Source organism: Leopardus geoffroyi, chromosome E1 (genome assembly GCF_018350155.1).
Source record: "Leopardus geoffroyi isolate Oge1 chromosome E1, O.geoffroyi_Oge1_pat1.0, whole genome shotgun sequence".
Taxonomy (NCBI): domain Eukaryota; kingdom Metazoa; phylum Chordata; class Mammalia; order Carnivora; family Felidae; genus Leopardus; species Leopardus geoffroyi.
Window position 1 is genome coordinate 55,393,847 of NC_059330.1, and position 13,653 is coordinate 55,407,499.

Sequence of the window (13,653 nt, forward strand, 5' to 3'; positions counted from 1 at the left end):
TGTCCAGTGCAGAACCCAATGCGTGGCTTGAGGTCGCGACCCTGAGATCAAGACCTGAGCTGAGATCAAGAGTTGGACGCTTAACTGACTGAACCACCCAGGTGCCCCTTTTTTGTTTTTTGTTTTGTTTTGTTTTGTTTTGTTTTGTTTTGTTTTGTTTTAATCAAGCTCTATGCCCAACGTGGGGCTTGAACTCATGTCCCTGAGATCAAGAGTTGCATGCTCTTTACCAACTGAACCAGCCGGGTGCCCCTAGGGTACTGGTTTAATGCATTTTCTCGGAAAAATAAAATAAAATAAATGCATATTCTCAGGCAGTGTAGCTCTGGAACCCCCCCCCCCTTTTTTTTTTTTTTTTTGACAAGCTTCCCTGGTGATTCTTCACACACTGACCTGAGAACCACAAGCCATTCTAAAATAAAAACAAAATAAAAGAAGTTTCTGCCACTCCTTGGTTCAGTGGCAATCCTCTGCCTTATGGTGTAAAGTCCAAAAGTCTTATAAGACCTACAAAGCCCTTTGAAAGCTAATCCATGCTGACCATTCTAGCTTTCTCATCATTTCCTCCTGGAAAGTCTCTGCCTCGGTCATATTGAATTACCCAGGGTTCCTAAATATGCGCTCTCTACCAACTCTAATATCACTGTAGGTATTCAAAGACTCACTGAATGAGTAAATATATTAAAGCTATCACTATGTGTAGGGTCCTATGCTAGGCATTGGGAAAAGTCCCTCACTGAAATAACTTATAGGGGCGCCTGGGTGGCGCAGTCGGTTAAGCGTCCGACTTCAGCCAGGTCACGATCTCGCGGTCCGTGAGTTCGAGCCCCGCGTCAGGCTCTGGGCTGATGGCTCAGAGCCTGGAGCCTGTTTCCGATTCTGTGTCTCCCTCTCTCTCTGCCCCTCCCCCGTTCATGCTCTGTCTCTCTCTGTCCCAAAAAGAAATAAACGTTGAAAAAAAAAAAATGTTTTATAAAAAAAAAAAAAAAAAAAAAGAAATAACTTATAATCAATCGGGGGGTGGGGGGGGTAGTTGGTGGTGGGTAGGAAATACACAAGAAGTGAAAGGGGAAGAGAATCAACTGCTGTGTGTTAGGCACTGAGGGGGGCTTTAATAATATTAGCTCATTTTCTCCTTACACACACTTACAAAAAAGGTGTGGTATTTATTTGCTACTGAGGGTCAAAGAGTTAGGTAACTTGCCCAATATCAGACAGTTGGCAAGTAGCGTTGATTGAGCTTCTATGGTATGCTTGGGAAAGAACACGCTGGGTGTTATGCTAAGTACTATAGAGAAAGAAAGAGAGATGCTATCCTTGGTCTGCTGAACCCAGGTCTTCTGTTGCCATTACATACCTTCCCAACCTTGTAAAACTGCAGAACCATCAAAGAGGAATAGGTCATGTTAAACTTACCCTTATTAATATATGAGGGCCTCCAATATCAAATGACGGTTTAGTCCTTAGCTTTTGGGCGACAGGTGTATCTTACCATATCCTTCTTTTCCAAAGTTACGCTAAATTACAAAATCACCTTCAGGCAGAGGAGGAGCTCCTTTAAAAAGTAGTTAAGCATATTCAAATGTGTGAGCAATATATATTCCAATGGCAGACTGGGATTGTGTGAGCTGAACCTAGGGGATCTACTGAAGTTATATACTGAGAATCTCTTTCCAATTTCCAAGGCGGGGGGTGGGGGGGAAGGAATGTGAAAAGATAGAAATTTCCCAAAATAAAGTTTCTCCCTTCATCATGTTTATAGGGGTGGGAAGGAGATGGCTGTGCACTGGAAAAGGGTGCTTTAGAATAAGAAAGTAGAAGGGGTAGTAAATACAGAAAAGAAGAGCAATGGCAGATGTTAATGGAGTGATTATAACCTAGGGATTCTGTGCTAAGTTCTAGATCTTCAGGAAACCTCTATTATTATTATTATCCCCATTTTACAGATGAAGAAGAAAATGAGATGTAGACAGTTTGGGCAACTTGATCACCCAGCTTGAAGTGGTAGAGCCAGAATCCTTTTGAACTTGGGCTTTCTGGCTCAGAGCCCAGTGCATAGTTAATGCAGGACCATATAACAGATCCCTATAGAAGGAAGAGAAAAAAACATGCAGAAAAAAATCCTGGAGTAGTGCCAGGAGCACCAGTTAAGTTGTTTTGACTTAAATTTTTGTTTGGTTGTGTCCTGGCAGAATAAAATTTCCATGAAAGCAGAGACCTGGGTGCCTTGTTGGCAGTTTTATCCCCAACACCTTGCTTGCTCAGCTCCTGGGTCCTAAAGGATGAGAGAAGACGAGAGGGAGGAGGAAGCTGTGTGGTGAGTGTTTTCACCATTAGTGGTTGAGTAGGAACTTGATCAAGAAAGCCCTCTCCAGAAATCGAATTAAACATCAATAATTTGTGTAAGAGGGTAAGAAGAGGGTGACCTCAGGGTCAGCTGCCAAAGAAAAAGCACTATTCCTACAAGGGGTGGGAAAGCAAGAATGACAGAGAGTCTTGTTTGAGCTTTAAGTCTTTGCCAAAAACACCGAGAAACACATCACTGAATTTATAACAGACAACCAAAGTGTGTACTTTATACCATCAAATTTCCTTCACATTCTAACAAAGGTTAGTTGAGTACTTGAGCTATCTCTGTGAACACTGAATGTTTAATGCCTAAATACTGCAGGAAATCTGGAGGCAGAATGGTGATATTATAGAAAACTTCCAGCTTTCTATCTTTGCGTCATGGCAAAGATGGGACTCAAGATAGTGCCAGCAGTCAAAGCCAAGAACCTGCTATATTACACTTTAAATGTGTCAGCTGGGGTATAACTGTAGGGAAATATTGTCCCACTTCATAATACCATACATCACTGTTTAGTAATGTACATATTACACAAACATAACTTAGAGGATGGCCCTATAAGCTTTTTGAGGGCACGTATCACTGCTATTCAACTTTGTAATCTCAGCAAGTGACAAAGTCCTGATAGCCAGGGATCAATAAATATTTACTGACTTATTGATGCAATAGTAACGTCATACTTGTCATGAGAACACCAAAAATGCCTAAATTGGGCTTCCTGAATGCAGCTTCTACACTGGAATTTCCTCTAATCCCATTAACACTCCAGTTCTACTTCTCTGTCCGTTACTGGATTCAAGCAGGGTCCAGTGACTTGAGGCTGTTTGTTTCATAAAGTGAACAGAAACAAGTTGAACAAAGCTTGTATTTCACAGTCATGCCAAATATAGATAATTTGTGTACCCTTCAAGCTCCTGTTTGTGATTGATCACTCTCAGCCTGAGGTGGAGAAGATAACTGGAAGCTGGAAAGATGGTTCTCAAAGGGTGGTCCCCTGGGCGACAACATTACCTTCACTAGTGAATTTGGTAGAAATGCAAATACCTAGGGCCCACCCTAGACCTACTGAGTTAGAAGCTCTGGAGATACAGCCCAGGAGTCAGTGGTTTAACAAGCTCTCTAGATAATTCTGAAGTTTGCTGAAGTTTGCTGAAGCTGTGGTTGAGAGCCACAGAGTCAGAGCAACTTACACTCCGCCAATATTAAATTTGTCACATTCGTAATTTTATTTCTCAACTTGAAGTCTTATGTGGCCTGATAAACATTACTAGGGCTAGAAAGCAGGTGTTTTCATAAATATAGCCTTATTCATGTATTTGAATATACACAGTATATGTATACATGTATGTATTTAAAAGATTTTTAAAAATTGTTTAAGTTGATTTATTTATTTTGAGATAGAGACAGAGAAAGAGAGAGAATGAGCAGGGGAGGGGCAGAGCCAGAGGGAGAGACAGGAATGCCAAGCAGGCTCTGCACTGACAGTGCAGAGCCCAATGCAGGGCTCGAACTCACAGACCCATGAGATTATGACCTGAACTGAAATCAAGAGTCAGATGTTCAACCAACTGAGCCACCCAGATGCCCCTTAAGATTTTATCTCTATTTTTTAATTTTTAATTTTATTTCATTTTTAATTATTATTTTTTCTTTTTTTGTAATTTAACTTTATTTTTTATTTTTTTTAAATTTACATCCAAATTAGTTAGTATATATTGAAGCAATGATTTCAGTAGATTCCTTAATGCCCCTTACCCATTTAGCCCCTCCCCCCTCCCACAACCCCTCCAGCAACCCTCAGTTTGTTCTCCGTATTTATGAGTCTCTTTTGTTTTGTCCCTCTCCCTGTTTTTATATTATTTTTGTTTCCCTTCCCTTATGTTCATCTGTTTTGTCTCTTAAAGTCCTCATATGAGTGAAGTCATATGATTTTTGTCTTTCTCTGACTAATTTCACTTAGCATAATACCCTCCAGTTCCATCCATGTAGTTGCAAATGGCAAGATTTCATTCTTTTTGATTGCCAAGTAATACTCCATTGTGTGTGTGTGTATGTGTGTGTGTGTGTGTGTGTATAGTGTGTGTGTGTGTGTGTGTGTGTGTGTATATACACACACCACATTTTCTTTATCCATTCATCCATCTATGGACATTTGGGCTCTTTCCATACTTTGGCTATTGTTGTAATTATTATTTTTTTAATGTTTATTTTTCAGAGACAGACAGAGTGTGAGCAGGGGAGGGGTAGAGAGAGAAGGAGACACACAATTCAAAGCAGGCTCCAGGCTCTGAGCTGTCAGCCCAGAGCCCAATGTGGGGCTAGAACTCACAAACTGTAAGATCATGACCTGAGCCAAAGTCAGATGCTTAACTGACTGAGCCACTCCGGCGCCCCTATTTTTATTTGTTAAATGTTTATTTATCTTGAGAGAAAGAGAGAGAGAGAGAGAGAGAGAGAGAGAGAGAGAGAGAGAGAACAAGCAGGGGAGGGGCAGAGAGAGACGGAGACAGAGAATCCCAAGCAAGGTGTGCACTGTCATCGCAGAGCCTGACACAGGGCTCAATCCCACAAACCATGAGATCATGACCTGAGCTGAAATCAAGAGTCAAATGCTTAGGGGCACCTGGGTGGCTAGGTCTGTAAGCATCTGACTTTGGCTCAGGTCATGATCTCACCATTTATGAGTTCGAGCCCCACGTCAAGCTCTGTGCTGACAGCTGAGAGCCTGGAGTCTGCTTCGGATTCTGTATCTCCCTCTCTTTCTGCCCCTCTCCCACCTGTGCTTTCTCTCTCTCTCAAAAATAAATAAACATTAAAAGAATTAAAACAAGAGTCAAGTGCTTAACCAAATGAGCCACCCAGGTGCCTCAGGATTTTATTTTTAAATAATCTCTACATCCAACATGGGTCTCGAACTCATGACCCTGAGTTAAAGAGTCATGTGTTCCACTGACTGAGCCAGCCAGGACCCCTCTTTGCTAGTCTTTTTGTTTTCCTACATAAATATCGATAGATACTTTTAATTTTTTACAAAATTTTCCTGAGTTTTAGCTTAAAAAATTTTTGCTACAGTTACCTTTTAATGATTGCATAAGCTTTTTCATACTGTGAGACATTTAAGTTACTTCCTTTTGGGGGGGTCATTATTCAAAATGTACTTCTTGATTATTTCCTGGAATTACAATTATGGGTACAAAAAACATGAACATTTTAAAAATTCTTGACTTTTCCATGTTTTTCATAGTTCTTTGAAATAGCTGAGTAATCCCATTGCTATTATATTTTCTTAGCTATTCCTCTATGTGTGAACATATATACCAGTAATTCTTTGTTTTTAAAATTGTATTTATTTAATATCTACTCCCAATGAGGGGCTCAAACTCACAACCACAAGATGAAGAGTCGCATGCTCTTCCAATTGAGCCAGCCAGGCACCTCTATACCAGCAACCCTTAACAGAGGTGATTTTGTCCCCTAGGGGACATTGGGAATATAATATCTAGAGACATTTTCGGTCCTCACAATGGATGAGGGCTGTTATTGGCATCTAGTGGGTAGAAGCTGGGGATTCCGCTAAACATCCAGCAATGCAGAAAACAGCTCTCACAACATAGATTTTGTGGCCCAAAATGTCAATAGCCTGGAGCTCGAGAAATCTTTGTTTTTGCATTATATATAGCACATACCGAAATTCATATACCTCTTTGGTTTTGGAATTATTCGAAATCAATTTTCAAGAGAGGACTTGCAGGGTCAAAGTGCATAAATATTGATAGGTCTCTTGATAATAGATGTCTACCTTGTTTTCCAAAATAGTTATGTCTCTTGAAATGATTATGTATTTCTTTCTCTGCAGGCTAGGGAGCATTATATGCCTCCGCTTAGTACTTTACTACATAGGTCACATCTCTAGCACAATTCTGGCTTGATCTGAGAATGATTCTTAGTTTGACTTTGGAGTGACTGAAAGTGATTTCTGGTTTGACTGTTGTGCAGTATATATGTTTTGTTTTAGGAGGTTTTTATTTAATTCCAGAAATATTTTTATTTATTTATTTACTTACTTATTTGAGAGGGAGAGAGAGAGAGCGAGAGCACATGTGAACACAGGGGAGAGGCAGAGAGAGAGAGAGGAAGAGAGAGAAAATCTTTTTTTTTAATTTTTTTTTGTTTTGTTTATTTATTTTTGACAGAGACAGAGACAGAATGCGAGTGGGTTAGGGGCAGAGAGAGAGGGAGACACAGAAGCAGAAGCAGGCTCCAGGCTCTGAGCTGTCAGTACAGAGCCTGATGCAGGGCTTGAACTCACGAGATGTGAGATCATGACCTGAGCCAAAGTCGGACGCTCAACTGACTGAGTCACCCAGGCGCCCCAAATCTTTTTTTTTTTAATGTTTATTTATTTTTGAGACAGAGAGAGACAGGACATGAGCGGAGGAGGGGAGAGAGAGAGAGGGAGACTCAGAATCTGAAGCAGGCTCCAGGCTCTGAGCTGTCGGCACAGAAGCTGATGCGGGGCTTGAACTGACGAGCTGTGAGATCATGACCTGAGTCGAAGTCGGACGCTCAACCAACTGAACCATCCAGGCGCCCTGAGAGAGAAACTCTGAAGCAGGCTTCATATTCAGCATGGAGCCCAATGCAGGGCTTGATCTTATGACCATGAGATCATGACCTGAGTCAAAATCAAGAGGCAGACACTTAACAGACTGAGCCACCCAGGCACCCCTGATTCCAGAAATATTTTACTATCTTTCTCAGGTTCTGATATACCTCAGGTTGAAGTGTCTCTTGCATATTTCAAGACTCTTCAGAATAGACACAGGAATTCTAGAGTTCAACCAACCAATATAGGGAGAGGAAGAGCCTATGGAGAGCAAAGAAGACAAAAAGATTTGCATGCTGATTATTTAATTTGTTTTTCCAAAAGTATTCCTTTGGGATTATATGTAAGAAAAGGAGGATACATAAACTATGTAATTGAAACCTCATTCTTGGAAGTATACTGAGAAGGATTAGAAGGAAGAAAACGGTCCATACATACAATAATAATAGCTCCATTGGCTGTAGTTTTCTTAGGGGGGAAAAAAGTAGGGGCACCTGGGTGGCACAGTCAGTCAAATGTCCAACTCTTGTTTTGGCTCAGGTCATGATCTCAGGATTTGTGAAATTGAGCCCCACTCTATGTGCTAACAGTGTGGAGCCTGCTTGGGATTCTCGCTCTCCCTCTCTCTCTCTGTCCCTCCCCCCCCCCAATAAATAAATAAACATTTTTTTTAAAAAGTGGTTTTGAATGATCGTGTAAAGTTGTTGGTGCATAGTGCGCTTAGACTAAAAAATGTTTCCAATACTTTTTCCCCGTATTATCTAGCTCTAGGTCAGACAATTTCACTACTTTTATTATCTTCAAATGACAGCCTTTCTTTTTGAGTTTTTTTAATTTTTATTTTTAAGTAATCTCTACATCCAACATGGGGCTTGAACTTACAACTCTGAGGTCAAGAGTTGCATGCTCTACTGAGTGAGCCAGCCAGGTGCCCTTTCAAGTGACAGTCTTAAAATATCAAGAAACTGTAGTACTAAAATTCTCTAAGGTCTTTTGTCATTCAAATTATTTTTTCCCTCAGATCTCCTTTTGAAAGGGTTGATTTCCTTTTTGATCTTTCATCCTATTATTTTTTTTTTCTTCTGCTAATCCTGTTCCCCAGAATAATTTTCTCTGAAAGAAATTAGGCATCTGTGTTGGGTTTTGTGCTGACAGCTCAGAGCCTGGAGCCTGCTTTGGATTCTGTATCTCCCTCTCTCTCTGCCTCTCTGTTGCTTGTGCTCTCTCTCTCTCAAAAATAAACATTAAAAAAAAATGGGGGCACCTGGGTGGTTCAATTAGTTGAGGGTCCGACTTTGGCTCAGGTCATGATCTTGCAGTTTGTGGGTTTGAGCCCCGCATCGGGCTCTGTGCTGACAGCTCAGAGCCTGGAGCCTGCTTTGGATTCTGTGTCTCCCTGTCTCTCTGCCCCTCCCCAGCTTGTGCTCTGTCCCTCTCTCTCTCTCTGAAAGTTAAACATTTTTTAAAAATTAAAAAAAAAGAAGGAAATTAGGCATGTTTTCTATCATTGTTTTACTGAGTGTGGCTTTAACTTCTGCTGCTGGAAGAATTTTGAATAGCCAGAGAAGATATAATAACCAGTTTTTAAAAACTGGTCTGCTACTGAATGTTTAATTTCAAACATTACGATGTTTTTAATATTTATTTTTGAGAGAGAGAGAGAGGCAGGCAGAGAGATGGGGGGGACAAAGGATGCAAAGAGGGCTCTGTGCTGACAGCAGAGAGTCTGATGCAGGGCTCGAACCCAGGAACTGTGAAATCATGACCTGAGCTGAAGTTGGATGCTTAACTGACTAAGTCACCCAGATACCCCAAGTTTAAAAAAAAAATTAAATGTTTTATTTATTAAAATTTTTTAAAGTTTATTTATTTTGGATGAGAGAGAGCGAGAGAGAGAAAGAGAGAGCAGGGGAGGGGCAGAGAGAGGTAGAAAGAGAATCCCAAGCAGGCTCTGCACTGATACAGTGCGTGAAATCACAAACCGTGAGATCATGAGCTGAGTTGAAATCAAGAGTTGGGTACTAAACCGACTGAGCCACCCAGGTGCCCCACGATTTTTATTTTTAAGTATTTCTATAACCCAGCATGGGGCTCAAACTTACAACCCCCAGATCAAGAGTCACATGCTCCCATGACTGAGCCAGCCATGCACCCCCATTTTTAATTTTTTAAAAAACTTTGTTTTAGGGGCACCTGGGTGGCTCATTCAGTTAAGCGACTCAGGTCATGATCTCACAGTTCATGGGATTGAGCCCTGCGTCCAGCTATGTGCTGACAGTGGAGAGCCTGATTGGATTTGATTCTCTTCCTCTCTCTCTCTACCCCTGCTCCATACATGCGTTCTCTCTCTTTCTCTCTGTCAAAATAAATAAATAAACATTAAACAAGATTTTATTTTTCTTACTCTTTTTCTAGAGAGAGAGCACGCCCATGTCCATGCATGAGAGTGGGAGAGGGTCAGAAGAAGAGGGAGAGGGAGAGAGAGAGAGAGAGAGAGAGAGGGAGAGAAAATCCCAAGCAGGCTTCATGCCCAGCATGGAGCCCAATGGGACTTGATCCCACAACTGTGAGATTGTGACCTCAGCCCAAATTAAGAGTTGGACCCTTAACCAACTGAGCCACCCAGGCACCTCTAAAATATTTTATTTATTTATTTAAAAATATTTATTTATTTTTAATGTTTATTTATTTTGAGAGAGGTAGAGAGACAGAGTGCAAGCGTGAAAGGGGCAGAGAGAGAGGGAGAGGGAGACACAGAATTTGAAGCATGCTGCAGGCTCTGAGCTGTCAGCACAGAGCCCGACGCGGGGTTCAAACTCACGAACCGTGAGATCATGACCTGAGCTGAAGTCCAGTGCTTAACTGACTGAGCCACCCAGGCACCCCTAAAAGGTTTATTTGTTTATGAGAGAGAGAGAGAGAGAGAGAGAGAGAGAGAGAGAGAGAGAGAGAGAGAGAGAGACAGGATTTAAAGCTGGCTCCAGGCTCTGAGCTGTCAGCACAGAGCCCAACACAGGGCTCGAACTCACAAACTGTGAGATCATGATCTGAGCCTAAGTTGGACACTCAACCAACTGAGCCACCCAGGTGCCCCAGGAGATTTTATTTTTAAGTAATCTCTACACTAATGTGATCAAGAGTCGCATGCTCTCCTGAGTCAGCCAGGCAACCCCCGAATGTTTATTTTACTTTCAGAAAATATCAGCAGCCTCTTTTTACTCCCCGGAAAATGGACATGAATGCATTCCTCATACTTCATAGTCATACCACTGGTGTTAGAAACACCTCAGATGATTACCACTTCACACCTGTCAGAATGGCTAACATTAACAACTCAGGCAACAACAGATGTTGGCGAGGATGCAGAGAAAGAGGGACTCTTTCGCACTGCTGATGGGAATGCAAGCTGGTGCAGCCACTCTGGAAAACAGTATGGAGGTTCCTCAAAAAATTAAAAATAGAACTACCCTATGATCCACCAATTGCATTGCTAGGTATTTATCCAAAGGATACAGGTGTGCTGTTTCGACGGGAAACATGCACCCCAATGTTTATAGCAGCACTATCAACAATAGCCAAAGCTTGGACGGAGCCCAAATGCCCATCAACAGATGAATGGATAAAGAAGATGTGGTATATATATATATATATATATATATATATATATATATATATATACAACGGAGTATTAGTCGGCAATCAAAAATAATGAAATCTTGCCATTTACGACAACGTGGATGGAACTAGAGTGTATTGGGCTAAGTGAAATTAGAGAAAGACAAATATCATATGACTTCATTCATATGTGGAATTTAAGATACAAAACAGATGAACAGAAGGGAAGTAAAAATGCTATAAAAGCAGGGAGGGAGACAAAACATAAGAGACTCTCAAATATAGAGAACTGAGGGTTGCTGGAAGGGTTGTGGGTGGGGGAATGGGCTAAATGGGCAGGTGTCATTAAGGAAGACACTTGGGATTAGCACTGGGGTTTATATGTAGGGGATGAATCACTGGATTCTACTCCTTAAATCATTATTGCACTATATGCTAACTAACTTGGATGTAAATTAAAATAATAATAATCAAAAAAAGAAAAGAAACAGATCAGTGAAACTGAAACATTTGGAACACGTAGGAAGACATAGTTGGTAGGACAGTGTGGAATTTTTTGCAAAACTACATTAAATTTTATCCTCTGGATGGCTGTCTTCAGAGACAAGGATCTCGATGAAATTTTGATAGCCCCGAGATTTTTCTTCCTTGCCCAACAGTCTGTATCTCAAAAGAACAAACTATTGGGGAGACGGGATTTTCCTAACCACTCCGTCGTGTTTTTTTTTTTTTTTTTTTTTTTTTTAAAGCAATTCAGACAGGCCGTTCAGCACCTCAGGGAAAGGAGCATCTTGAAATTATGTCTTGTTTTCAGATCAAATTTCTTTTCTAAATAAAAGCAGCTACTACATTTCCAGGCAGAATTTCCTACTACTTATCTTTAAATTTCCAATTATCTTCAATTTGCTCAAAAAGCTTATTTGGAAATTTAGAAGCATTCCTATTTTCTTCCCTGTACGTGTATGTACTTGTGAATATGACATTTACAACAAACGGCTCCTTTAAATTATTGGAGCACTTTTGAGTTTTCCATAACAAATTCTGGGATTCCCTGATTTGACTGTCCCTTCCTGCTTTTCCTTGGTGAGATAACAAACCAGTATTTGTATTTAATTAAGCAAGCCCAGCTGTCTCCATTTCACAGTTGTTTCCAGCTGCAACAATTCTGTCCACGTGCCTTTTGAGCATTTCGGGGTGGGAGTGGTGGCGACCGCCTTCCTACACAGCCCAGTGGCCCGACGGGGCTTGGACAAGGCCTGGACACCATTCAGCGAAGCACTTGCGACTTGCAGACGCACAAGGCAGAGAATGGCCAGAGTCTGGAAACACCGCGCGCTCGCTCGCTGGCTCCCGGACCAGGCCCAACACTCGCCCCAGCCCGCGCACGCGCAGCCGCACTGCCGCTGCTCCCGCCGTCTCGGGGGGCCTTTTCCCTGCCCGGCGCGGGCCTGTCCGCGGCGGCGCCTGACCCGGCTGGAAGATAACTGGGTTGACAGGCTGCCCTTCCGCTGTTTTCCCTGACGCGTTGTCGCCGGCAAAGAAGGGACGACACGTTTAGAGTGTGGCAGAAGGAGGATCGTGGCGGAGAGGAGAGGCCCCTACACGGGGGGTGGGGGGGGGGTTGGGGCCTGCAGGCAGCGCAGGAGGCGCTCGGGAGGGGTCCTCTCTCGCAGCCGGTTGTGAGCGGGAGGCCTGAGCTGGGAGCTTTAGCGGCTGTGGAAATTCTTGGTGGCTGAAGCGGAGCGCTATGGAGGAACTCGACGGCGAGCCGACGGTCACTGTAAGGGCGCCTGCAAAAGTGTTGCCTTCGCTGTCCGAGGAGTGTGTCTGCTTCGTCACTGCAGGCTCCCTCGAGGCTCCTTTCCCCTTCCCTCAGCTCAGTTGCCACAATTCGGAGGTCCCATTAGCAAGGTGCTTGTGTTTGGGTCGTGGTGTTCGCTAGGTGTCTACTCTTTTGTGTACTCAGAAATGCCTGGCTCGGAGGCCTCACTCCATCCCTCCTCACCCTGTCTTGTCTTCCTCGCCTTCCCATCCCATTTTTGCCTAGCTTCTCCCGTTGGGCTAGTGCTCTAGTGAGCGGGCTCGGACCAAGTAGAGCAGTAGGGGCTTTTTTTCGTCCGCCGAGCTCAGCTTCACATCGCGACACCGTGAGCTTGGCTTCTGCTTCGTGTGCCGTCCTGGCCCGAGGTTTGCTGAAAGTACATATTCTCCCCGGAGACTTCTTGTCTTTATTGCTGTTTGCTCCCACTTCTGTCTGGACTTTGATGAGAGCATATGTCGAATGTGAATGATCTATGATGTCCATAAAGAGATTCATGGGTTTTAGGTCGCAGACACCTACCGTTCCCCCTGCCTGGGATCCTCTCTTTTTCTCTTTTAGGTTTCTCTCCTCGTTTTTCAAATACAAGAACCTGCATCCTCTTTCTCAGGAAAGCCTTCCCTTCCCTCCCTGGCTAGGTAAAATATGTTTGTCCATCATTGGCTTGTTCTGCCCCTCTTAGCTGTTGGTAAGCGATAAGCTTCACTAAACTGCAGGTTGCCTGATCTTGTATCTTTGCTTTTTAGAAAGTCGAAATGTGCCTCCAGTTTTGAGCTAAAGCCATCAGATTGCAAAGCAGTGTCTGAGAAAACCGAAAATTAAAGATGGGGGTCATTTCAAAGCTAACTGGACAAAATGAGACCTGAGATCTTAAATAGCAGTTAACGTGGGTTGTAACTCCAAAAAGTTTACTGCTGTAGAGTATTAAAATTTGAAGATCTATATAAAGTACTTGAAATATTTTATATCTATCGGGAGGGACTATGTCAGTGTCCGCAGGAAGAAAAATTAGAATATCAGAGTTGCTGAAACTTCTACTTTTTTTTTCCTCCCCCAATGGAACTTTTTCTTTCTTCCTTTCTTTCAGCTTTTTTTTTTTTTTTTAAGTTTATTTATTTATTTTGAGAGAGACAGAGTACAAGTGGGGGAGGAGCAGAGAGAGATGGAGGCAGAAGATCCGAAGTGGGCTCTATGCTGACTGCAGAGAGCCTGATGCAGGGCTTGAAGTCATGAACCCAACCGTGAGATCATGACCTGAGCTGA

At 42.6% G+C, this 13,653-nt stretch overlaps 1 protein-coding gene across 2 annotated transcripts in view; it reads left to right on the forward strand.

Moving 5' to 3' along the window:
- The first annotated feature begins 12,032 nt into the window (after positions 1 to 12,032).
- NUP85 (nucleoporin 85) overlaps positions 12,033 to 13,653 on the forward strand; it is a 36,547-nt gene continuing 34,926 nt past the window's right edge. Inside the window, exon 1 of one of the 2 annotated variants that reach the window (XM_045490796.1) lies at positions 12,033 to 12,351. In XM_045490796.1, coding sequence (XP_045346752.1) covers positions 12,319 to 12,351 — 33 coding nt within the window. In that variant the 5' untranslated portion in view covers positions 12,033 to 12,318. The remainder of the gene's footprint in view (positions 12,352 to 13,653) is intronic. The other variant, XM_045490795.1, reaches the window with a different exon arrangement.